The sequence below is a fragment of the Colletes latitarsis genome, chromosome 5, assembly GCF_051014445.1.
Source record: "Colletes latitarsis isolate SP2378_abdomen chromosome 5, iyColLati1, whole genome shotgun sequence".
NCBI classification, from domain to species: Eukaryota; Metazoa; Arthropoda; class Insecta; order Hymenoptera; family Colletidae; genus Colletes; species Colletes latitarsis.
The window spans coordinates 28,736,614-28,763,592 of NC_135138.1; the positions used below are offsets into that span (position 1 = coordinate 28,736,614).

The 26,979-nt window shown below is 37.9% G+C and overlaps 2 protein-coding genes across 4 annotated transcripts; one reads left to right on the top strand and one right to left on the bottom strand.

The window, feature by feature from the left end:
- Nucleotides 1-3,242: 3,242 nt before the first annotated feature.
- LOC143342039 (uncharacterized) lies at nucleotides 3,243-15,785 on the top strand. The gene is made up of 4 exons (XM_076765521.1): nucleotides 3,243-3,314; nucleotides 15,074-15,261; nucleotides 15,405-15,512; nucleotides 15,650-15,785. Exons 1-4 carry the CDS (start codon nucleotides 3,243-3,245, stop codon nucleotides 15,783-15,785), a joined length of 504 nt encoding a protein of 167 aa, XP_076621636.1.
- An 888-nt stretch (nucleotides 15,786-16,673) lies between these two features.
- Nucleotides 16,674-25,811, bottom strand: LOC143341654 (solute carrier family 25 member 32). Of its 3 annotated transcripts, none has more exons than XR_013079661.1 (7): nucleotides 25,340-25,811; nucleotides 21,947-22,100; nucleotides 21,608-21,860; nucleotides 21,410-21,523; nucleotides 21,193-21,338; nucleotides 17,671-18,631; nucleotides 16,674-17,640 (listed from the first exon to the last, which is right to left on the bottom strand). XR_013079661.1 is itself a non-coding variant. In XM_076764637.1 (7 exons), exons 2-7 carry the CDS (start codon nucleotides 25,494-25,496, stop codon nucleotides 18,445-18,447), a joined length of 1,011 nt encoding a protein of 336 aa, XP_076620752.1. In that variant the 5' UTR covers nucleotides 25,497-25,660; nucleotides 25,753-25,808; the 3' UTR covers nucleotides 16,674-18,444. The 3 variants fall into 3 exon arrangements, 2 of the variants coding, with proteins under 2 accessions (XP_076620752.1, XP_076620750.1); XM_076764637.1 differs by having other exon boundaries at nucleotides 16,674-18,631; nucleotides 25,340-25,660; nucleotides 25,753-25,808; XM_076764635.1 differs by having other exon boundaries at nucleotides 16,674-18,631.
- Nucleotides 25,812-26,979: the final 1,168 nt, after the last annotated feature.

Below are 26,979 nucleotides of genomic sequence, written 5' to 3' on the forward strand. Positions count from 1 at the left end.
ATAACAATTCTTTGTAATGTTGTTACAGCGAGTAACAGTATATTCTTGCTGTAAATAGGATTAGGTCGCGCGGCGGAGCGAACGTTATCCGAAATCGGGAAAACTGTTTCTAGCAGGCAGCTGCAGACGTTCGCGAGCAAAGTCGGCTTTGCCAGCGTCGCGCGGTTTGCTGATTTGCATCACTGCCGGCATTGTGGTTTATACATCCCCGAGAGCCATACGACGACGGGCAAGGATTGTTAGCAGCGACGAGCGAATGTAAACGTACCGTCGTTTAGCTCGGGTAATTGGATCTATTCGTCGTACAAATTAAGGATGTACACCGTTGGCCATAAGTACACTCGTCCGCAAAATTAAATCGCTGAATTTTGTATCGACGAAACATTCTCGCGAGAATAAATCATACGATAAGGTACGCTTTGAAGCGTTCTGTAGAGAAAGTCGTTATTTTTAATCTATTATTTTTCTGATCGTTTCGTGACTTTTCTCTCGTTTAAACGGTTGCCCGGAACGGCGTTTCTTCGTTCGATTTTCCCGGGCAGGATTTTCAGGACGCGTCGTGGCTCGCCGATGGCATTTCCACGTCGTCACGGGGCGTCGCTGGCGACGATGAAATGAAAAATCGTTGTATGCCCTCGAATTGCGGGGGCGGTCAGCGCTCGCGAGCCTCGCGGCTGTTACAGCTTGAGAAATTGATTTTGAATTTATTTGAGCCTCCCTCGAGAACGAATGATACAGTGGATACGCACAGACCGAGAGCAGGGAATCCGATACGTCTGGATATTACTAGCTTCTTTAATATATAAAATTTCACTTTTGGTTCACTGAAACGTCGATAGCAACAATTTTCCAGATATCGTAGAAGGAACTTGTATTTACATTTTGGAGAAAAATAAATATTTCAACTGCTGACTGCCTCATTCCATTTCTTCATCGATATTCCCTGATTTGCGCTCGTTATTTATTATTTACCCGTAGCACCGAGTAAAAAATCGTCACCTACGAGTGGAGCTCGTTAGCTCGTTGATATTAAAAAATGGCACGGACTTGTTGGTCGTATTTTTCTTTGAAAAAAAAAAACTGCAAATATTGCACATTTTTCAACCCGATACGCGAGGAGACCCCCTTAACTTCCGTTAATAATTCCTCCTATCGCACGTGCTCCTGTCTTCTGTGCCGTTCGATGTTCACAGTTCCGCGATAAAGCGTGCGTGTACCCCACTCTGACAGTTTTAAAGCGGAAAGTGTAGAATCGAGGAAGCAGCCCCGTACACGGTCAGGCAAAATTTACTCTGTATGCGGAGTAGTCGGGCAAGTTGTGCAACGCCCCATAACTGGCCAGTGAAGTAGAATAAGGACCATGAGGTACGCTGGCAAGTAGAATAGCATCGTAGGTGGTCCGATACCGTAGCACCTGACCTACCACGGAAGAAATATTTAACGTTCGTAGACGGTCATTCGAGTGAAATGCGACCAGCGTGTAATCGGACAAGTTACGCTATCCTTCACGCGTTATAAATGAAGTTTCAACGTACCCTATACGGTACTACGATGTCAAACGCGTTTTTCTCCGGCAAACAGAAATGTCGCTAGCCCCTTGTCAGACGTACAGAAAATGATAGATGATCTAGTCAAACGTAAACCAACGTCTCTCTTCAAAGTAAAGCCAATAAAGTATATTTTTGAGATGCTTATCGTCGATATGTAATTTATCTCGTTTTTCTCGAGAATCCTGGCACCGTGGTCTAATTTTATTTCCTCCGAAGAACAGAAGACTCCCCCGCGGCACTACGATACAAGAATTATGCGCAACAATACTATGTGAAACATCACAAAATTCTGTACTTCAATCTCGTCACTCGATAATGTTTCTTCTGTTTTGTTGTGAAAAGCGTACCGTTCTTGCACGAACTTCGTTCTAACCATCGTCAGCATTTTAATATTTCTGTTTCTAAAGTGATACACGTAAGTTTGTTTACATGCACCGTCTCGCGATAATGATGCAGTGTTCGAAAGATATTTAAGGAACGAATCCTTTGGCAGTAAATCATGGGTGTTTCTACTGAAATTTTGTCCACTGTATTCTTGGCTCGACAAACTATAAGATTATACAGTAAAAATAGTATTAATCAATGCGAAAGCTACGTGAGAATGATTTACTCGGAGGAAACTGGGACGTTGATCGAAAGTAGAGTCGGAACGCGGAATTAGCCGATTTTCTTGTCTCGACGGCCGAATAAAATTCAGAAACAGCGAACAGATATCGATTCCACGACGGTGACACCGCCCCAGTTCGCGGGCCAAGCCGGGCGTGGTGTAGGCCGCTTATAACAACCCTCTTTTCCACGACACTACCGATTCCGTACGGTTAACCACAATTCCCTCGGGTGAAAGAAGCAAGAGCTACTTCTCTGCCCGTCACTCCTCGCTTTTTCCGTCGACAGGCTTTTCAGTGACACCGGTATCGGGAGACGCTGGTTTCTATGCATAAGACGCTCTTCAGAAGCGCATCTTCGAAATTACGAGATTACGCCTTGTTGCTGAACAACATGATACTCTTTCCGAAAGTAAGAGCCCGCGACACGGTGAACAGTGTGGATTTTTTGGTGGGTCGATGCGATAGAGCCAAGTGGCCTGGTAAAGGAATGTCCTGGATTAAAAAATTCGAATTAAAAAAAATCAAATTGTCTATTTGACAGTTTGACAGAAACAATGATATTTCTTCTTCGAATAAGTATTCGAACACTCCAGTGTGAGCATCGTGCTTTATTTATTACAATGATTTTGCTCATACACGGTCTGGAAGACGCTAGATAGTCGAACGCAACATCGGATTCACGATTCGAGCGAATTTCGTCTGCGGACCGATGTGATCGGAAAGTAATACGCCGCGAGACCAACTTTCATTCGACTTAATTTTTAGTTGGCGTCGGTCCAGAACTGCCAATTACTGCAAAGCCCACTGGTTAGCAATTTTACACTTCAAAGCGACGTTCGTAGATTTACTTCCATCGATAAAATAGCATCCGACGTCGCTGAATTATGCTCTTTGTTCGAGTGGTCTACAAAATGCGTACGATCTCGTAAAAATTAGAAAAATATTATGACTTGCTTCGAGCTTCCCACATTTTTTTGTTAAGATAAAAGAATCTTTGTTAAACTATTTTTGCCAGAGAATCGCGGGAAGAGTAACCTCGGGGACAGCAACCGACGGCTGATCGATATCAGAATCAACTTACAGGATGACGAGCTCTCCAGAGACAGCCAGTCCCGCAGGAACCAGGCTGATCGACAGATCATATTGCGGATCCGCGGTGAGTGCATCGCGCGTCTCTTTCGCTTCAACGTTATCCAACCGACGAAAACACGACGAAACTGAAATCGTCTGCCGACGAAACTCGGCATATTAACAACATGTAAGTGGATTCTGTTGGGTTTGGTAATTCCAGGAAAAACTACCGAACGATTCTGAAGCGAATCGACGATCGACGTCGTCTGATTATTGAATGTAAAATTCGATCGGGGCAACGGGTTGGCTAAAACGAAGAACGTAGTCGCGACCAAAGATATCTCTATCCTATCCTCTGCCGAAATAATGAAACTCGGTTCGCTAGCTGTTTTAATATTAAGAATATTTCCCTTCGTTTTTCTTCCCGCTGATGGAGAAACTTTCCTTCGCAGATTTTCATCGAATACCGGGTTCAAACGAGCGCCGTTAAAAAAGTTACGGGCATCACTGGTTGCTCCGACGAAAGTTCGAGACGAAAAGTTCAACCGCATAAAAGTGGTTACTGTATCGAGTCGAGGCACCATCGAAAGTCTTCGTCGCAGAAATGCTTACAGCCTGTACACACTCGAATCGAATTCTGTGTACCCCGCGGGAATATTTTCGTGGCTCGCGACACTGCTTATCGCTATTTGAGAGGTAATATGCTTATGTATCGAACACGACGATGCAATTCGTATCTGTCTCGAGCGCGATGGTAAACGTACAGCAAGCAATTATACAGTGACTCGAGAAATTGATCGCTTGGTAGCATAGCTTCTAGTTTCTAGTATTTTTGTAATAATGATTTCTTGGAACAGTTAAGTGCTTCTGTTATAATACTGCGTACAAAATTACTAACTACGAAGCATCCAGGTCTGTAATCCGTACACATTCTTCCCATATAAACAACCCTCAATATCGCCGCAGTATTTGGATCCACCTAACAGCATACACGTTCCCAAACGCTTGCATATTGCCGGTTGCATTCGCTAATATTCGATCAGCCACATTACGTATAATGGACGCAACGTGACCGTCGTACGAGAACACGGTGCAGTCATTGGAAACGTTTAGGGTCGTTGTATATGAGCGTGTGTGTCGTCATTTCGTTACCAAACGTTTCGAGGGTGTCTTCGAAGACCGCAGAGTTCAGAAAATTTTATTTCAAACCGATACCGTAGTTCGATACCAGAGAGGACTATTATTTAAGAAAAAATGCTGGCTAATAATGATACAAACATCCTATACACAAATTTAAATTAATTTTCAATTAAATAAACAATTTATAATCCAGTTTTATCGCACACTAAACTAAAGTTTGGCAAATGAACGTTTTTAAAATTTCGTTCAGAATTTCTAACACGCAATATTATTTTAGCGCCATCTAACTTCACGACTTTTCTTATAGTATACGTATAATGAATTTTACAATATTCACTTCTATTCTTATTGTTTGTTTTCTGAGAAAAATATGTTTGCCTTGCCTATCACGACCGGTCATCTGACCGGTTGATTTATATTTGAACTGGACAAAATTTGGTACCAAATTCTGGTTAACTTCCGATGTAAATAGAAAATATATGTATAGCAAAGACGAAAGAAGAGAATCTACAGTTTCCACTGTTTTAGAACAGTCTAACAACGCGTATTAAAAGTAGTTAAACTTTAGACGCGTGCAGTTTCGAAACTACTCATATTTTCTGCATAACTGAGCCATCGTTGGCAGCGGTAAACCTTTCTCTTTAAAATGGTTTTTGGTTTTTGTCGATCCGACTTTCCGTTGTCGAGATATCGTAATTTATGTAGAAGATAATTTTTTAAATTCCGCCGTCTCTCGCTTCCCGTCCCAGAAAACGCGTATTAAAAATACTAAAAGTTTAGACGCGTGCAGTTCCGAAACTATTAGTGTCTTATTAATTATTGAGGCATTGTTAGAAGCGGCAAAGCCTGCCCTTTAAAATGGTTTTTGGTTTTTGTCGATCCGACTTTCCGTTGTCGAGATATCGTAATTTATGTAGAAGATAATTTTTTAAATTCCGCCGTCTCTCGCTTCCCGTCCCAGAAAACGCGTATTAAAAATACTAAAAGTTTAGACGCGTGCAGTTTCGAAACTACTAGTGTTTTATTTATAAATGAGGCATCGTTGGCAGCGGTAAACCTTCCTCTTTAAAATGGCTTTTGGTTTTTGTCGATCCGACTTTTCGTTTCGGAGATATCGCAATTTATGTAAATGGTAATTTTTTTATCTCTGTCTTCGTCTGACGCGTCGGACCTCCTTGTCGCACGTGCGTGGTGCTGACCTACCCCGCGTACGTGACTGTCGTGACCCAGTTTCGGCGTAGTATTTCCAAGAATTTACTACGCACTGTTTACTATCTACGCGCGCGCGAAATCAATGAACTCGCGAGCGCAACAACGAAACGTAAACAAACCCTATCTCCGAAACTAGCCACCGCATCGACTTGAAATTAAAATCGCTATATCTCCGGAACTAATAAAGCTATCGACTTGTACAAACGCTCATTTTAAAGGGCATTTCATCCTCTACCTAATGATCGTATCTCCTACTAAAATTTTTGCTATCTTCTATGTTTATTTTCAAATTTTCTTTGACGCTACATATCTGAAGAAGTTTCAGCAATAAAACTAGACCATAAATTGTTTATTTAATTGAAAATTAATTTAAATACAGGATGTTTTCGTAATTACTAACTTGCACTTTTTCTTAAATAGTTGTTTACCCTAGAACTAACTACGGTATCAATCTGGAACAAAATTCGTTTTCAAGAGCGTTTTATCTCCTATCCGATAAAAATTGGAAAATTTTTTAACATAAAAGAGAAGAATATTTTACGAATAAACACAAGTTTCTATACATATAATGCAAAAATTAGAAGTACGTTGCCTCGTAAATGAGAAAAAAAAAGACTGGTTATTTGACCAGTCAGGATAGGAATGGGTATACATGACATGCCGGCAGGTTTAACGTTAATGTTCAAATTTTAAAAATAAATAAAAACTGAAATTGTTTCTTAAAACAAGAGAAATGGAGCTTAATCCAAAATTGAATTTGACTCTTCCTTTAGATGATTCTATATAATTATGCACTGCATTACATAGCAATAATGGACAAACGAATCTTCGAGATCCTCCGTTCGAGACTCTGACCCTTTGAGAGCACCACCGAAATGCTCAGTAGGAAAACGCCGACGCAAACGTTCATGCGCCACGGCCCTAAACGGACGTATCACCACAAATTGCATACCAACGGAATGGAAACGGCCCCGTTACACCTCAGGCTCGTTCTTAGCGTTCGAGTACGGTTTCGAAACTCCGTTTAATCATCGAATCCGCACGATCGTCGTTCCGCCGTTGATTAAAAAGCTACGATCAGCTTTTCGTTCCATTATCGGCGCGAGCCTTCCATCCAGAGCACGCTCGGCGTTACCCATAAGTAAATTTCAAATAATCGACCGAACGGCTGTCGCGAATCACAGTCAGGGCTAACATTAGTGGAGCGAAGGGTCTGTTTGATTATCTGCTCGCGGCTTGAACAATGGCCGTCGGGAATGAGAACTTCAATCGCTTCTGAGTGCTCCGCAAAGTGACCTCGCGATAATCGATACTTTCGCGGGAATCTCGGAGAATTCGAGTGAAAATTCCTGCGACCCCAGCCAACGAGAACTTGGACACGAAATTATCCGCCGTGACGTTCTTTAAAAAGCAACACAGGCGTTCTGAACTTATTTAGCGACGATAATTCTGATACTATTATGAACAGCGATTTTCTACCGTACGTACTGTTAGAAAAGAATGAATGGGGGGAGGTACATATATTTTTATACAAGAACGCGGTACAGAACCTTTAAAAAAAAAAGGTTCCACTGTAGTCGCCCGTTATATCAGTTATGTAACCATGAAAAATTTTCCAACGAGCATATTCGCGTGAAAATAAATTATTCTGAATTAGAAATCAGGCGGTTAACATAATGGCCGGTTGAATAGGATTTCTGAGCGTTATACAGTGGCTCGATGCAACGAACTAGCGTTTCGCATAGCGGACCCAGGCGAGTTAAAAGCGGATTCGAGCTTTGTCGGTGGCTCGAAGCGTGAATGAATAATCAAACAGAGCTGGATGATAACGCGCCAGCCCTTTTGTCCTCGTCGAGACAGATTATTAAACCCTTAAGCGGCTGCAACGTTGGATGCGGGGGTGTATGGGCTGGCCGGGATTATTTGCGGAAAACAACGAGAAAGTCCAAGGAAGCGAGTAAATTGTTTATCGGACCCCTTTTTTCTCTAGCCATTGTTGGAGGGTTTGTTCCGGCCAGGGTGCCCAATGCTACTGATCCTTCGAGGTCTGACGATGGGAAACTATGGTTATTTTATTAGCAAACTCAGCATTTCTGAAACTGGCGCCCGTGAACGTGTTGGCAGACGCGAGTATTCGGAAGAAAGAGAAGCTAATATAGGAATTTCCAGTATGAGCGACAGAACTTTCGATCGCCATAACCACCATGTTTGTTAGTCGCGTGATATTTGTATTGAGTAGTGTTTCTAAAGTCATCGTGATGAGATATACGCTTGCTCAACGCGTTCGTGTTATTAAAATTTTATTACTATAAACAAAAATTCGTCGTTTAAAACAAAAACAGAACGTTTCGATATAACGAAAAAAGATTTACGTGTTTGTAAAAAGAGAATTATTTTCAGAGAAAAGAAAGACGATAATTGTGTCGCTTAATTCACTATGGGGACTGTTTAATCGTCGCGTCGAGTAGATTGTATGCCAATTTTAATCATTTATGTAAGACAAGCAGATTTATACGTTTCCAAGGAACACGGTTAACTTTATAATTATCGCTTTTAACGCGTGTAATTCTCTCCGACGCGCTTTTAATTCCTGCCACGTTAGCCCGGAGCAATTCATTTTCTTTTAATTTTTCCTCTAAACGGAGGGAAATAGTCAAGTATGGACGCAGAAGTTTAATCCTTTATAATGCCGGAAGTGGCAGGAGATGGCGAAACGTGTTTCGTATTTTAAATAACGCTCGAAAGAAGATGCTGCTCCGTATCGTAAGCCGGCGATGTTGAAAATTAAACTTCAGTTTCTTTTTATGCAACGTTCGCCCTTGGTGGAAGGTTTATTCCAATCCGAACAAAATATGGCACTGCTGATTCAATCACATAGACATCAAAGTCAATCATGGTTAATCTCTGGAAAGATATTTTAAAATAACCCGTAACGTTTAAGGAAGACCAGAAACCGTTTAAGAATATAAGTGAACCGCTTCTAACGATATCGTTGGTTAATACCTTTTCTTCTCACTAATTAGTCGGATAAGAAACGTTACTCGGGCCGATCGTTTGCCACTGAGCTTATTCCCAACGAGACCAGTTATCGAGCGGATTTCACAATTACATTTAGTAATTTCAGGAAGATAATTTAATTCTTAAGTTACATCGACTACACTCGCTTTACAGCTGCTCTCTGTTACCTCTGCCTTCCAACGCAGAATCTCAACGGCAAACAAAAGGATCATATCTGTTTCCGTAGATCCTAACTCGTGACATCCCCGTAGAGACATATATTCGGTGTGTACACTGGCACACCTTACAAGTGCTGCATAATTCCGTTGTGTGCCAGTCAACCGAAACTAGTCGCTTTATTTAATTAGAAACCCCGGAAACACTTTCAACATTCCCGAGAATGATGCGTCCCGTTCGTAATTAGCACATGATTCAAGCTAATTCTTGTGACTGTGATATTCACAAATCCATCGTATCTTCCATCCTCTACGTCGTATATATTCTGGAAATTCTTTCAAACACTACTATATTTTTCTAAAAATATTTAATTCCAGATTTTCCTCAAATGCACTTTGATATATAGTACAATCTCGATTATCCGGCATATTCAGGACTGAGGCAATGCTGGAAAATCAAATATGCCGGATAATTGGACTATAGCTACATATAAAGTTATAAGAACCAGGAATTCGACCATTTTTATGGGGTTTTTCTTACTTTACGGAACAACTTTTCGAATATTCTTAGAATCTTCAAATATTCTTCACCAAAATACGCGTTGTTTGCATTTTGAAAAATTAAAATCATCCAACTCGTTCAGAAATTATGATGTTTTAAACATACACATGAAATTTCAGGGAAACATATCAATGTATGGTCAGACATTACATTTTCGGTAAGGAATTTTTTTCTCGAAATTGCGTAGGATTTCGAAGGTATGTCTATTAACCAAAAATGATCAAAATTGACCCCCACAATCAAAAATAATATTTTCACAACGATTTAAAATTTTTTAATTTTGTCGAAAAATTTCACACCTTCTCGAATTTTTTTCTCGAAAGTGGGTAGGATTTCGGAAGTATGTGTATTCACGAAAAATGATTGCAATTGACCCCCGGAACCGAAAATAATTTTTTTAGAACGATTTGAAACTTTTCATTTTCGCCGAAAAATTTAGGCACCTACCCCCTGTCGATTTTTCTTAAAAATTCGTTTTTCATTTTTAGTAATTTTGTATGACGTCCTACAGAAAAGTTGTCTAATACTTTTTTGTAGGTACCTACGGGCTCTACTTCACAAAAAAGTTTCATTGAAATATATTCACAATTGTAGGAGTTATGACTGTTTGAAAATTGGACCATTTTTATGGGGTTTTTCTCATTTTAAGGGGTCAAGGAACAACTTTTCGAATATTTTTGCAATTTGTACATATTCTCCATTAAAATACGCGTAATTTGCTTTTTTAAACATTAAAATCGTCCAATCCGTTCAGAAGTTATGACGTTTTAAAGATTCGCATGAAAATTCGGGCAGACATTTCTGGCCAGAAATTATATTTTCTATAAAGAATTTTTTTCTCGAAAACGCGTAGGAATTCGGTGGTATGTCTATTGACCAAAAATGATTATAATTGTCCCCCGCAACCAAAAATAATTTTTTTAGAATAATTTAAAATTTTTTAATTTCGGCGAAAAATTTCTATACCTACGAATTTTTTTCCCAAACTCTGTAGCATTTCAGTGATATGTCTATTTACCAAAAATGATTGTAATTAATCTCTACAATCGAAAATAATTTTTTTAGAGCGATTTGAAATTTTTTAATTTAAATACTTGTTCTTTTCAGAAAAGTTTTATGTCCTCCGGTAGGAACAAATGGATGTCAGTCTCATCGGTAGTTTTAGTATTAATATGTTAAGTTGGCTGTGAATTGGTCAGGAAGTGCTTCTGGTATGTCTAATTAATAGTTCGACCATCTATGGTGGTCTTCCATAGTGTTTCGCCCAAAGAACTTTAATTCAAGCGTCCGCGATACGGTGTTGAACGGAGTCGTAGGGTGGTTGGTCTTCGAAAATTTTGACCACGACGCTCGATGACGCTGGCGAAATGGTCGCAGTTCAAATTGGATGGGCGGGGCTGAAGGTCCTGGATACTAACCATCAGCCGCCATCTGCTAACCGTCGGTCGAACAATCCTGGAAACTGCCGCTCGTGCAGTGGGGCCTGCAATCGTTTCGCGTTCCGGACGCCCGGAACGAAATTCTAGGGATTCTCCTTTTACTTTAGGAATCCTCGACGATTTCTGTATCTACGTCTTAATAGCCATTGTTTCTCCTTTTCTCTGTTCTGACCCACGTCCAGGATCGCGAAAGAAGATACATGATCGACGAAAGCGTGGGAAACAGCTCAGACGTTTGCCGAAATTTTGAATAGAAATATTCTTAAAAGCTGGCCAGTGATTTCAAGAATTTAATCTCGACGAAGGATACAGTCTCTGATCGTCGTACGCCACCGTTTAGAATTTGTCGTTTTGAAACTGATCTTCGAAAATGCATAGTTTCTTCGTTGGCAAAGCAGTAACAAGTTGAAAGTTGACCAGTGTGATATAAAAAATATCTTCCGGCATTTTTACTTCCCATCTCATTCCTCGTTTCCATCATAGCTACCCGTCTGTGAGAAGGAAGCGACTAACCGTGTAGCTGGCCGGTTGCCATCCTCCGGTGATCCGATTCAAGAGAAAAATGCTTCTGCTCCGATAGAGTGAGTGGCAATGGACATCTGTCCATTGAAATCCCCTACTCAGAGCCCCTTTCTGTGATCAGAAATTCTAAGTCGTGTCCACGTTTGTGTCCACGTAGCAACAGGGTACCATGAGTGTTGCATCGTGTGTAGATCCATTGGTATGTCGAGGCTCCATTCTGCCCATACCGCCATGATCCGTAGATCACGGGCATTGTTATCTACCCCCTGGCCGCTCCACGCCTGAGGGTAAAGACCAAGAATTGCTAGCCCTCTCAACATCCTTCGTATCATCGAGGAAGGGTAATTGAACGACCTAATCTTGACTCCGAGCGCTACAGCACGTAAGAACGTTTCCCCTTGGGTCTTTTCTATTTGGTTTGGGTCTATAATACGCCAAGAGCTCGACCAGGAACCCGATCAATGAGGAATGGGGATCCCGTTTCGAGGGCGTCAATCATTTTCGTCTTGAATCGGACTTACTGAAATTAGAGTCAATCGAGTTAACCCCGCTACCGCCGCGAGGCTCTACAAACACGGCACCCATGGGGCGAAGGATTAGAATACGCCCCAATCAACGCGTCCGCTCGCCGCACTTGACTACGGATTGCCAGTACGATACCGGATTCTAAGCCCTTAAGCATCCACTATGGTCGTGCACGAAGCCTTTCTATAAAGTGCTGCAACGGTGCACGAATTGGCGTAGTCGCGCCGTAATTCCCATGGCTGGTCTATGCCCTGTCATAGTTACTATAGTGGTCTGACCCATGAATCGGTGAAACGGGGCCTATCCCCGTCGTTTTCAGGCTTTGGGAATAGCGACCAAAGTGAACACGGTACATCGCTAACCCTTGTACAGTATTCTCTCGCTTATCGAGTAAATTTTGCCCCCCTTGAGAAAACGTGAAATCATTCTCACCGCTACTTTTCCTGCGACAGTTAACGCTTCATCGACAGGGGGTTGCAATCTTGATTTCTCTGCTGGTTAAGCTGGAAGAAACATACGTAGTTTTATTTAATTCTTTGATTTAAACTTTATGAAAGTAAAATTGATGCGAGTATAAATATTTGACAAGAAATCGCAAAACCAATTTTGACTAATTAATAATTTTGCAAGCCACGAAGTGGACACTGTGTGTGGCGTCGGTTGCCAAGCGTCGCGACGTCGTTAATTTCCGCGCGTATCCTCCGCAGTGGCCGCAGAACAGAACTTTAAACCGACTGCGGGCGAATCGAAGGCGTTGCAGAGAGGTCCGCGACCGTTAAATTCATGCTAACGCTAATCAATGATGTATTTCCGGCAGCGTGTGCGAGCTTCCGCGAACAAGTTCGTTCTAAATATCTAACCCCCCGCGGCCACTACAGAGGCCCGGAGAGGGAAAGGTTTCGAGTTATTATTCGACCGGGGGGTTAACGGCGAGACACGCGCAAAGTACCAGGGAATAATTCAACAAGTTCGCCATTATAACTGGAACGCGCTAAACAACGCAGAAACAGCCGCATTGTGATTCGATGATTAATTCAGTTTCGGGCTAATGCATACTGTGATCTGTACGGAACCGTGTGTTTGGACTATTTTAAACGATTTGCGGTTGATAAACGCGCTCTCCATCCATCGCCATTTCGATAAGTTTCCACTGACAATTTCTTGACAACTATTAAAAAATTATTCTTATACAATATGTTTAGTAGTTCTTTACCACTTGATCTAACCACCGAATACGTAAAAATCATTTATAGTTTTAACGTTTGTCTCTTATTGCTCTTCTTCCGCTCGAGTAAAACGGTGGCTGCCAAGGCGTAGGTCGTTACGAATTTACATGTTTCCACTCTTTTTACACGTTGGTGCGAATGGCACCAGTTACGGCTCGTTAACACGGGCAATTATTAGCCCGCCGCAACCTTCCACTGGTCTTCGTTTTTTTTCGCGGAGGCGCGCAGTTTATAAATCGTTAAGACGCTCCTCTTAAGGATGTGCACAGCGGCGTCTCGGAAAATGAGGCAAACAATTCCTGGCAACTCGACTTTGATTCGTTAACGCGATGGCCTGCATTCCGGTAAAATTTCTCTTATAATAACTTTGTCTATCTTCGCTGTATAAAACGTATAGCTTCATCCTTGGTAATAACATGCCTTGCTATTAAATCTCTGCAAATCTTCAGCGTTGATCGGGCTTTCCTCTCTTCTAACTCATTTTCTTTCACTATTCTTATTTGATTCGACTGTCTGCTTGATCCAGTTTGGTACTCTAACCACCATGTTGCTGTCCTGCTTTTCCACATTTATGTCTTTTATATATCAGAGCCCCTTACTAAATCGCTGCAAATCTTCAGCGTTGATCGGGCTTTCCTCTCTTCTAACTCATTTTCCTTTACTATTCTTATTTGATTCGACTGCTTGATCCAGTTTGGTGCTCTAACCACCATGTTGCTGTTCTGCTTTTCCACATTTATATCTTTTATATATCAGAGCCCCTTACTAAAGGATCTTTCTGTAAAATAAATAAATAAAATATAACATTTACTGTACAAATGTACATGTAAATGTATACAAATCGCAAACAACGCGTGACGTGTCTAGAAAAAAATTGAATTTCCTTGGACGCGCAAAATAGAGATTAGAAAAATTAATCTTCGAGATATCGCGGGCATAAAGCAATTTTATGGGGTTCTCGTGCCGAATCGACCGTACATCCTCGTAAAATAAGAAATAGTGATGCACAGAGAGCATAAAATTTCCGACAGATCTTAAGCACGTCGTGAGCGAAGCGAAGTGTCGCGCGTAAAACTTTTGATTTTCGTCGACCGCGTCGAATACTCCGTCAAACGTTTTTCCAAACGAAAATTCGGTGTACGCGAGAGACCAAGTAATTCCTGAACGTCGAGGAAATTACAAGGAAGATTTACGGCTCGCCGAAGCGGAAGCCGAAAGAAAATTTGACGACAGAAGCCCCGTCGTTTGCGGACGCTTCGAAAGCGTTTCGTCGAACATGCATTAACGTAAAATTTTACATGAAATAAAATCCCCACGAAGGAGCTAGAATACTCGTCGTTTTTCGAAAATAGCATAAATTTCCTTCTTTTGCTACTTGGTAAATGTTTATTTGATATAATAAATAATCCTAGAGTAATACGGTTAAATGTTTACTGTGTAAGTTATTATTCAATAATATATCTTTTTAGATTTTTAATCGCTTGAAAAAGCAATGCTCGGTTTTAATTGAAACCTCATGTATAGCTAAACACTATCAATGTTTTTTAACGTCTTATCTAGTTTTATTTTGGGCAAGAAAATAAATAACTCGTGGAATTCTTTTCAGATGTTTAGCTACGTCTTTTTAGCGTGCTGTTTTTGGCGACCATCGAGCGTTTGGGGGGTGAAAAACATCAGACACGGGGTTGCAAGGCACCTAAGATCGATTGGATTCCCCGAGGGTAGCGGCATGGGGGTAAAGTACCAAATAAATCGTTAATTTTTCATCGACTAACGGCCACCGTCTACCATTAACTCAATATTAACGTCGCGATATTCTCCGTTCTTGGTAATATAGTGCCGGAAGGAAACGGAAAATTTCGTGTCTGAAAAATGAACAAGAATGTTCGCTTTAAAAGTGTATGGCAAGCGTGGACAATTTTTTAAAAGGACGGGTATCGTGCGGCGAAAACGAATCGTTGCATGGAAATCGTTTCACCGCGGTCGTTCCCGTAAGAAATCGTTGTTATTAAAAAAAAAGGAAAAAATTACCCTCACGTTCTCAGATATTCTTCGCCCTCGGAGTGCCCATTGATATTCCCAACAAATCGGTCCTATTTTCACTCTACTTCGAGGCGAATTATGGCGTGCCCGGGGAATGGAACTCCAGCTATTATTTGGACGAACCGTATTTGAGGAAACGCAGTCTGGATCGACGGATGGCATACGACGTTCTCGTAAACAAATTGGAAAGGTGATGATCATTGTCAGTAATCGAAGACTCTATCAATTAAAAATTTGAAAGAATTCTCACGTTGACCTTTTCATCGCTAAACTTTGAACGCATTGCATCGAAAGGATTGAACAAACGTTTAAAATATTATAATACTTCGACAGTTTCGGTTATTCCGGGGAGAGTTGTCTACTAAAAATGATCTGCGAAGTGACGAACTATCCTCTGTCCAACAATGGAGTTCTCGGCGATATTCTGCAAATTTTATTCACGTGAGTATACAAACAATGAATAAATAAATGATTACAGCATTCACTCCAATATACTCACGGCGTATAATTATTTAAGCAATGTTTAAACGTTTCAAGTATACCATGATTGTAATATTATTAGACAATTTTCGTTACAGGCCATCATCTTCACAAAATGAAGGTCTTCCAAGCACGATTACCGAAGCTGAGTACAAGGAAGACTGCGATAACTACTATAAAAAATGTCCCCAAAGTCCATTAGCTCTGATAAGCAAATATCTCAACCATATTTGAAGGGGGCATGATATTAAACGCAAACTTCATATTAGGATATCTACAAAAATATTGTGCAACCTTTGCCACTTCAAAGCAAAATCAATATACTATGCACGTATAAAACTGCAAAATTTAGTATAAAATTACTATACTTCTATTTTAACTTTGAATTTCATAACAAGAAAACTATATCGTGCTGAATTAATTTGTAAATTATCAAATTTTTCTACCGACAAATTTCTCGTATTATATATGAAAGCACATTTAAATTCTTACACGATTGTTCGTAATAATAACAAAGTAATTAAGTAGGTATACTTACACAATGCGAAGAGGAAACATCATTTTACATGTTGCTTCGAACTCCCGAAAGAATATAATTTATCAAAGTAACACAATACGCGATCCTTTTCAAACAAAATGTTCAAATTCAATTCAGTAAGCTACATTCAGATTTCGACAATACGAAGAACAATGATAAATTAAACAAACATGCACCAAACAAAGTTTGTGTTTGCACTTCGACCAGTAATAATCAGTACATTGAATTGAACGTCGAGTGCGATAAACGCCAATTCAAACACCTTTTTGATTACACAAATCCATTGTAAACTTGAAGCATATTAATGCATGCAATTTGGGAACGACGTAGCTTGGTTCGACGTTTTAACTATGATCGAGTTTATAATAAATTTACAGCAACTTTTCGCGTACATTGTCGAACGCGTTTCAAGGCATTGCAAATACCATGGAAAAGAGACAATACAATTTTAAATGCACTTAAAATACATTATTCAGATACGATAAAAAATATTATACAAAATTTTTAATGAAAAATGCAGAAAATACAACTGTAACTCAAAGGAGAAGATGAAAAATGTCGGAAAGAATAATTAATTCCTCAGAATCTGTAAAATTGTTTAACTTAATCGGTGCTCATACATGTAACAATATAAATAGTTTGTTCGTGACGCTACTATTACGCATACAGACTCATAACGGCAATCTTCGCAGAATAAATGAATTTTTTGATTGCTAGTAAGAGTTCGATCAATGTATTCATAATTGATTTCACATTGGCAATACATGGACAATACGATGTACAACGTAACAGAACCAGCGGACACGGTTATTACGAAAATTTAATCTAACTCTCACAAAGGCGGAAATGAATTTGCAAACAGGAATAGGCAGAATCGAATAATTTCTACTTAGAACGATTGACGAACAACCTGACGTATTGTATTCTACGGTAATCAAGTATCTACATTTTGTATTTTGTATTCATTCATGCTGTCGAATATGACTCTTGTAATTTGTATTTGCCAAATATACTATTCTGTACTTGATATCTAGTAAAGAAAATTCAGTGACACTGACAAATACATCATTGCATCGATTGATATGTATATGGTATTAGTGCAATGCTCCTCAAAAATTCATATTATTATAAAATTATCTATTTATATCAAATTTGAGGACTAAGCATCACATTAATACCATTTACACGTGCCTGACGTTGTACTAAATACTGAAATCGAAAAATATATTCTGTACTTACTCAGCCATTGAATATAAAATGCTAATATATTCAATATTTACTGACTGTTCACTTTGAATGATGTCTCAGCAAAGAAAAGTATAGTAGGATAGAACTCCAGTACCTTTGTTCCTATTCGTAATATGCTCATCTAACTAAAAATAATTTTCTATGTGTAAGATGACAGAGTACCAAGTCTCTGATGTACGCCCAGATATATAACATCACAACCATGAATTCTGTTACAAGAATCAGAGTTATGTGTGGATTAATAGCCACACATGAACATTCATCGAATCGTCTTATACACAATATCTCACTACGACCGTTTCACTACGTAAAAAAACAAAATATACTGCTCACAGTCACACCACACACTGACCATGGATTAACAGGATACTTATACACTGCATTCGGCGATGAAATCGAATAGAAGTATTTTCTAACTGCAAAGATAACGAATGAATTTAACATGCAATTACTTTCAAACATTCGATCAGGCTCTACCAAAGAGTGAAACCTCAAATTTACACGAAAAAGATGTTTGAATTAGTTTAAAGAATCTGTTCAAACTAATCACATACTAATAATTTTGAATGTATGAACTAATAAGTTTGATTTATTAACATGCCTTACTAAAAGAGTCCAAGTAGAAGATTCAGGACTGAATGCAATAATATTGTTTCAAGAAAAACAATATTAAAAAGTTATTAAAGAGTTGTTTCAATATACTGAGAGTTTTCGAAGAGTTGTCGATGCCTCTAAAAGATAAATCCCTCTCAATTCCCGAGACACCCTGTATTTGTATTCTACTACAAATAGAATACAAATTAGTAAGGTATTCGTCATTCAAATACTTTTTAAAACATATTTTCCAATCCCTGCTTGCAAACGATTTATGGAACAATTTAACAAATATGATCCTTCGCTCGGAATTGAAATGCATCCTGCTTTGTGTCGTTGCGATTCAACTGGAATTTTCGTCCATCGTTAGCGGACATGTTTATTTCGCAAATCGTAATATTCTGTCAACTGGTCCAGGTATATTGTGCCTTCAATCTTTTTTTTTTCAAGGTAGTACCGTATTAAATCTGAATTAGGTGTCGTGTTTCCCAGCACGAATTTCCAACGGGTACTTCAAGTCTCGATTTTTTTAACCAGAATGGGAAGTGGCATCTTGTCTTCCTCGATGTTCCGTCTATTTCTGAGTTGCAGAAGATACCGAGACACGTTTTCGTATACCACAAACGTGATCACAGTTGCCGGGACCACCCTGGTCAGGTTTGCACTCAACCCCTTGTAAAAGCCAAGCCACCCTTCATATCTGCAATTAACCACCAGTAATACGTTTTTGTTATTTGCTTCCTTTTTCTGGCAATCGGATTGTGTAGAACCTACAATATATTTTGTATCATTCGCACCAAAATTCGAACCGGCGTACGATTCTTGTCGTTTTTTAACGAAGCAAGTTTTCTATTAAATGAAAGTAATTGCATCGTATATACCAGTTATATCGTACATCATAAATAGTTTGTGCGACTAAAAAAAACGAATAAAGCAGTAAAAAAATTCATAGATTTCCAATTCTGTGAATAGTTTATTTCTCATTTATACGGTTCTGCATCACTCTGATGATACGTGGGTACAAATAAAACGTATAATCGTATGTGTATTGCGTCCAAAAATCGTACTGCTGGTGATTTCGCAGCAAATGATCCGTTTCGTCGCAATTATCTTCACATCATACACGTCCATACACACACACGCACAAACACATTGCATTTCTTACATATCTTGTCGCGCTAATGCCTGTGGTCCCGCCATGGCGCTTAATTTATATGTAAAAATATTCAAGAAAGAACGCGTTATGTGATGCAAAACTATGTCAAAAGTGATCGCCGGATTTCGAAGAAAGATATCTGAAACAATGGGAATTCAGTGACGCGAGTCCAAGATTCACTGCTTTTGTTCGTGCAAATATATTTCTTCGGTCGATTTCTGTAATTCTTGCCGGCTATTGTGAAACGCAAATTCCGAGGATCGAGTTGCTCCGATGAAAAAAAAGCGTCCGAATAAATCAACAGACACTCGGACATTAAACAATTATCAAAGCGTTGCTATGTTTATTATTAAGTCGTTCATAGTTCTTTCAAAAACTCCGTATAAATAAATTCAACCTACTTATTAAATGTTACAGTGACATTGAATTTTATTGCTACACTTCGGTTGCTCCGAGTACCAGACTCTACAACATTCATCTAACATAGGTGGTTCGAAATGGGATTTACTTATTCATTGCATACAAGACATATGATTGCACGAATAACAATAAAATTGTAGATAATCATTACATTCCTACGCATACACTTGTCTCGTTATTCTTTTGCAATGAGATTTAGGATGGGCATGGTGACTTGCACATCACGCGGGAATCCCGAAAAATTTTCATCTATTAGTGTACACATGGTCGCATTACAAAGGCAATATGCAGATACTATAAGTACACATGTAGCCTGTTGCTTATGCAACTATATGACTGTTTATTATTACACACTCCAACTTCCATCACATGCAATAAATTGCATTTTTTTTACTAGTGAAATCTTTACACTGAAACAGGAATTCCAAAATAAACATTGCTCTTAATCAAGAGACGAAGATTATTAAGTTATATTAATCGGAACTATTAGATGCAATTTAATAATTTGAATACACTTCACATATATTATGAGTGTAAACCTGAATAAGAATTATTATAATATGAAAAATAATTAAATTAGTTTTCTTTACAATACATAAGTGTTCTTTTCGCACTTTACAAGGGCAAATAAAATTAGTTTGTACGCATAAGTTCTTGAATAAATTAAAACATATGCTGAAATGATTCATATAAATTACTACTATCTCAAAAATCACATCGTATAATCCGAAAATATTTGAAATAGCATTTGCTCAGTACATATATGTAGATATATAATTGTTTTTAATTACAAAGTAAAATATTCGATCGTTAATATGAAAGAATCGTCTAATACAGACAATGTCCATAAAATAATAGGTATATATTAAAGACTGTCTTCAACTTTTCCTAGTAAAGAAAATAGTACACTGTCTATATCTTTCAAAAATAAATTTAAATCAGAATATTAAATTACATACCTATCTTACTAATCCCGCAACATTTGCAGCTTAATAACTTTAATAAAATTGTATTACTAATAACAGTAAACAATTCTCAATAGTATCCTCTCGCATATACAATGAGTTATTTTTGCAAACAACTCGTCAGAAATATTGTTCACATTAAATGAATAGCTGTATCTTTCGTAACCACGAAGTATCACATTACACATGTTTTATGAGAGAGATATTTACCGTTAAGCAACAACCTAAGTTTTGTAATTGACTCATACCAATCTGAAGCAAGGATCGACGTAACAGAAATATATACTTCAAAACTACACATGTTTTGTCTTGTACGAAAGTACATGTACGATAGAGTAGCAGCTTTTTCTAATAATACTGTTTCAAGAGTACTCTCAACTAACGAAAAACCTCCAATATTTGGAATATAAATTACGCTTAAATAAAATCAATCTGTTGATTGCTTCTATCAAGTTAGTGGACTGTTTAGAACTGGGCAAATCCAATATCAAAGCATAACTCGATTTCGATAAATTACAGAATATTTAAATGAGACTAATATGTTTTTTTTTTCATTTCTACAATAAAAAATTAAATTAATATAATCTAAGAAGTCAATGAGAGTTTTAATAAGAAACATTAAAAAATGTTTCATAAATTACGATAATTAAACAAATATTTGGTGTAACATGTACTAAGTATGGTGTTAAGCCTTTATAAAAACCCTTTATGCCTTCTGACCTCCATATCGTTCGTACACATTCTCTGCTGCCCGCGTAGTTATGATGATGATCTTGAAGTCGAGCTCTTACAACTTGATAAGGATAAGTCGTAGCGGCAGCAATTAATTTTGAGATTGCCGCGAAGACTATGTATTCACATATATTCTGCAAATAAAGACATTGCTTGTAGGTCAATCTGTTTTCGAATTCTTTTGTTTGATTAGTATTGAACTTACCAACTTATTGTCAATTGGAGAATTTAAGTAACCATTGTACCAATTTTTCAGCTCTTCGTACACCATAAATTGAATGGCACCGTGTGAAACACCAAACATTCCAGGAATAAAACCCTGAAAAATTTCAATGAAGTTTATAATGTAATATTAATTACTAAATCGTTAATGTTCAATTGCACAAATATTGAGTTTACTTACCCGGTACAAACCATGGATCCCTTCTGTTCTATAAATTTTTCTAATCGCATCTACTGTGCCTTTATATCGAAACCTTTCTGGAACATGCTTATCATCCTTATATTGCAAACACAACCGCGTTTTCACTACCCAAAGTGGATTGGTCATAAGTAAAGTAAGAATGCCAGCATCTGCTGCAGCAAACATATGCCAGGAAGGTCCCAAAGGTTTCCGACTGTTTCCCCCTTGGATCCAACCTTTAATAGTGTTGTAGCTAAACAATAATAATTCATAGGCATCCAAAGTGTTCATTTCGAGATTAATCCCCTTGTAATAATTATGATCAATGGAGATTCTTACAAAAAGAAGTAGCAACCCCATGCACCACCGGATCCTAACACATTCGGTATTACACCTTTGTAAAGTCCTTGCACACCTTCAGTCCTAATAATTTGCATGACCGCACTTCTGAGACCTTTATATTGTGGACCAGAATGCGTATGCCCATCGTTAACTGTAATAAGAAAAAAACAAACAATGAACATAGCTGATTTTATTAAAAACAAGCTTTCAATTCATTTTTTAGTTGTTCGTTTTTTTCCTAATTTGACACACGATGATATTAAAATGGAGCCATACGGATAAGCGAAATCTAATTATTCTGTTTCCTCCGATCGCGTGTCGCGGTTTATCGGTTGCTCTTTTTGCAATCGTCAGCGACGTGACCCTTTATTGCGCGACAAGCGCATTTCATTTGAAATTAATGCTTTCTCAGTTTCCATTGAAAATTTTAACAAACATCGGCATATCAAATCGGTTACTTATTTACTAAGGACAACAAAGAAACAATACAGACATAACTTTCTCAGAAGTCACTGATATTTATTAAACGCGATAAGTTATCTCTATATTACATATACATGCTAAAAGCAAAAATTTTCCAACACGATATACATATAGTGTATGCTACAAAAAAAAACTCTGGGTAACAATTGTAATTTATTCATGAAGATGAGATTATGGCAAAACTAATATATACATTTTCTTATACAACATAGAATATTTTTAACATCATTATTCCATTATTACAATGAGACTCGTAGTACATCGGATCGTAAATTTTACCATACATTTTTCTGCGACGAATAATTTTAATCACGGAAGAACGCGTTAAAATTTCATCGTTCAGCCTCACGTGCTTCTGACGCAATCCGCTGAATTTCTTGCTGTTTGGTGTACAGCCAACGAATTTTACGACGAAAATACGTCGACGACGAGCCCTCCTTCGTGACATAGTACACAGTCATCAGCATTTCAAGTAATAACAGAAGATTAAAAGCTACGACAGATAAACTCGTTATAAAGTCGGTAGTATTGGTTCATAGCTTCATTATATACTCAAGTCTTTAGATACTTTATAATAAATCAGACTCGCAATTTCTGTTTGATTAATATTACTTACTTTTTATTTCAAACAATCTGTTAAAAGTAAATATGCATTCGATTAAACAACGAAAATAATTAAATAATATTACAAGAATCCTGTTATTCACGAAAATATTACATCAACGTTTTTCCATGCAAACATTATACTCTTGTATCGTAACTCATCAGACAATTGACGTCACTGGATAGGAATATATTTCTTTGAAACGAATAAAATACGAAATGTGATGTATACGTATCCCGCGATGATCGTTCAAAGTATCTGTTCGTTAAATTTAAAAATAAGAGTAAAAAACAATAGAAAACTTCGAATATCACTTGTTATATTGTTGATATCAAATACCATTATTTATAATTCACGGTATTCATAATACAATACAAATTTCAATTTCTAATTATTTTTGTTCAATCAAACTGGAATATCTACTTTCCATTCTTAAATGTGAACGAAAGTCGACCTTTACTTTCCATTTCATCAGAAAACATGGCGGGCCAACTCTGTATCTAATTTACTTTTTCCACGCGTTGAAATCGCAACGATCAATTACGTATTGATCGCTTCAATTTCATGTCTTTATCTTTCACACTTTCTGAATCGAAAACTAATGTATAATTGTAAGTTTGAGCGCTGGCTTATTATAATTCCAGAAACGTCCATAACGAAATTTTTCCATTTTAGTGCTAATTATTTTTATAAAATTTTGACTTTAAACAAAACAACTAGATAAGGTTATTAATTAAATGTCATCAATGAAGTAATTACTGTCACGATAAGGTGCATACTTTGAGCTCTGATTATAAGTTTAACAATATAAAATTACTGAAAGACACGTGCTGCGTCGCGAACATAATTAATAGGACTCGTCGAAATAATTTTAAATCGTGTTTAATCTTTATATTTTCGTGTAAAATTTATGAACGCCAATAAATTTAAAAACGTCTCACACGTGAACAGTCAATGACTAGCGAGCATTCTGTGCCGGTCAAAAATACTTCTCGATCTTTCTTGATAAACGCCACGTGTTTCTTCGGGCTGACCTTGTCTTTCAAACTCATACGATCGTTAACCCAAAACGTCACACATTCCTACCCTAACATTCTACATAATAACTACGATTGTAAACTTCAACAAGCTCTCATTGTTCTTAAATATAACACTGAGATAAAGTATATTTGCTTGTCGTTCGCACAGTAACAGTTAATAACACGTAACACTTTTAATTCAAGTACAATTAAACAATCACTTATAGTCAATCCATCGCCCAACTTCTTGATAAGTCTTGAAAGCAATATTTCATAAGAGTAAAAAACTCAAATGGAAACAAAAACTGTTGCCAAAAATTTTCATTTCAAAAACTGCTACTATTAAGAATGTAACTATCGCAATGTTTCTCTGTTTAGTATCGCGTGAAAATATTCGCGTTCATCTAGTATAAATAACTAGATCATTCTGTAGATTATACAAAATTTCTCGTCATAGATTTCACACACATATTCGCCCTGCGAATTTTTCCGGGTAAATGTTACAGATAACTGTTCCAAATATATTAATCGTAATTATCAGAGATTTATCCTGTTGATAATTCGTAGACTAAACGTATGTTATCGATTAATTTAGTATTTCCTCGAATTCGTACATTTTTATCTTGTTCTTCTGTAATAGTGAAAATTTTGATCGATATGCCTTTGGTATGACAAAGATATAAAGGACCTCAAGGGGGTTGGGGGGTCTTACAAATAAGTTTAAAAATAATTCGAGAATTCCCTCCCTAGAAATTATAAATAGAAACGGAAATATTACAGTTTTGACGATTATTCAACATTTATCAACACATAATGAAATTGCTTGGACAGAATAAAATTCAGATAGTAGAAATTTAATTAAAGCTCAAACCCCTGTAGCCCTATCTCCTCCTTATATTCGCCATCGATTGCAAAGAACTAAACAAGAACAAAAAATAAATATTTCGGCATACCAGTAATCGATTTTGTATACATATACTATTCGAAGGGAGGGGAGAAGCATTTCATCGGTACTATCCGGCACTGTAGTTTCGTATATCTATTCTCGTAAAATTTTACTAGATTATTGATCAAGTCCCAAGCAGAGAAAAAAATCAAAGCAGTGAGTCACACAGATGAACAGAAGCAAGCAGACTTATTGTCAGAGTTTTCCGTGCCGAGCAACGAGCGCGTAAGTATGAATCGTGGTCCGTACACCACGTGCATATCAGGGAGATCGAACATATATCCGCCATTTTCGTCAAACCATTATGTCGTCAGCGACGAGCTCGACAAAGTGCTTACCTGCGAATCTAGTCTTGATCAGGTCTAACGGGTGCAGTATCAACGTAGCCGTCACGCCGCCGGATATGCCGGCCACAAAATGCTCATATTTCACGTAACTCAGCACAGGCATAGTGGTGGTCCCCGGCGGACCGCTGTTGGTCTTAATCAGCGTCATTTTCTCTGTGACAGGCTGTTGCTGCTGATCGTTCGTTACCGATTTGCCAGAGGAAAATCCAGTGGCATCCTTTGTGATGTTAACAATGTTCGACTCCACTCTTCGGCATATCTCTTGATCCGCGGCAGGCAATACGATCACTTCGACGGGAGCGCGAGACACGACTGAAAACGTACGCACCGCGATTTTCCTCCGTCTTGCTTACACTTTTAAACGATTACGCAACGCGTCAAAATGTTACATGTACCGAACTTACCATACTAAGCAGCTAACCGACTGACTAACGGCTCGACCGACCGCACCGAATGCTATGCGCGAGTTCACTAAATGCATAACTATCGAGCGCGACCGCCCTCAGGCGGGAAAATCCATAAGTAAGTTTCTCTTCGCGGCAAATTCAATTCGAATTACGATTTAAGCGTCACTTTCTGCCCGTAAATAGAGAAACACTGTAAAGTGGATTCTTGATTATTACAGGAAATCAGGGCTGAAAATTTCTGCAATAATGTAAGTAATTAATCCAATTAGAAGTTGTCTCACACACCGTATTCAAACTACTTGTGCCCCGTGAGTAACGTCTCCAATCTTATTTATTGCTTAGCGGCAAACCCTTCCATTTGTCGATATTTAACTATCAACAAGCCTCCCATGCAATAATTGAGATTCTACTGTATTGTTCTAGAACAGTGATTCTCACTAGATATCGTATATCATTCAGTGAACAACAGTTCTGACGAAAGGGGGAGGGAGAACTAAGAAATTTACAAATGGCGAGTCACAGAACATATTATTAAAATAATATAAGAATACTATAGATAATACGGCATCACATCATAAGAATATTTAATTAAATTGTAGAATAATTTATAACTTAAGCTATATTCACAAATAGGAAAGGAAAAGTCTAAATTAGTAGTAAAATTGAAAAGACCACTTTACCACTATAAAAGAAAGCAAAATTGTTCTTCATCAGATCTCCCATTTTTTATTTGGTTGAATCTGGTTTCAATATTGACATACCACTGGCATTAGCATTACCCGATGTACATACAACAATGCGACCGAGAATTTGAAGCCTACGATCCTTAGAAATGCTATAACACATATGTATGTACATTCAGACTAAATTGGCTCTTCTTACAGCTACCATGATGTGTAAAGTCCGACCATGCAATTTCCCCGTGGTGTATGTACATCGAGTAATACTAAACAAGAATAAAAATTATATTTACAAACAAAATTACAATTGTTGAAAATTTTTGAACTTATATGATTAGTTCGAGATTACAAAAAGAAATAAAAAATCAATTTGTCTCATCAATTTCAATGAGTTTTGGATGCGTTATAAAGGACAAGATTTGCAACAACTTTCCTCTTTCAAAATATTTGCAAAATACTTTTGCTAACACTATACTGACAACGAATTCGACTTATATCTACATACGTACATACGTAAACGATTGCAGCTATGTATGCGACAGTG

What these genes read in the sequence shown, in the direction of transcription:
- LOC143341654 (XM_076764635.1), bottom strand. Translation starts at nt 25,496, where the DNA reads ATGACGCTGATTAAGACCAACAGCGGTCCGCCGGGGACCACCACTATG. An exon ending in GGATCCATGGTTTGTACCGG is followed by an intron (nt 21,524 to 21,607) that starts GTAAGTAAACTC and finishes GAAATTTTTCAG; the next exon opens with GGTTTTATTCCTGGAATGTT. An exon ending in CTCCAATTGACAATAAGTTG is followed by an intron (nt 21,339 to 21,409) that starts GTAAGTTCAATA and finishes CTTTATTTGCAG; the next exon opens with AATATATGTGAATACATAGT.
- LOC143342039 (XM_076765521.1), top strand. Translation starts at nt 3,243, where the DNA reads ATGACGAGCTCTCCAGAGACAGCCAGTCCCGCAGGAACCAGGCTGATC. An exon ending in GATCATATTGCGGATCCGCG is followed by an intron (nt 3,315 to 15,073) that starts GTGAGTGCATCG and finishes TCACGTTCTCAG; the next exon opens with ATATTCTTCGCCCTCGGAGT. An exon ending in CTCGTAAACAAATTGGAAAG is followed by an intron (nt 15,262 to 15,404) that starts GTGATGATCATT and finishes ATACTTCGACAG; the next exon opens with TTTCGGTTATTCCGGGGAGA.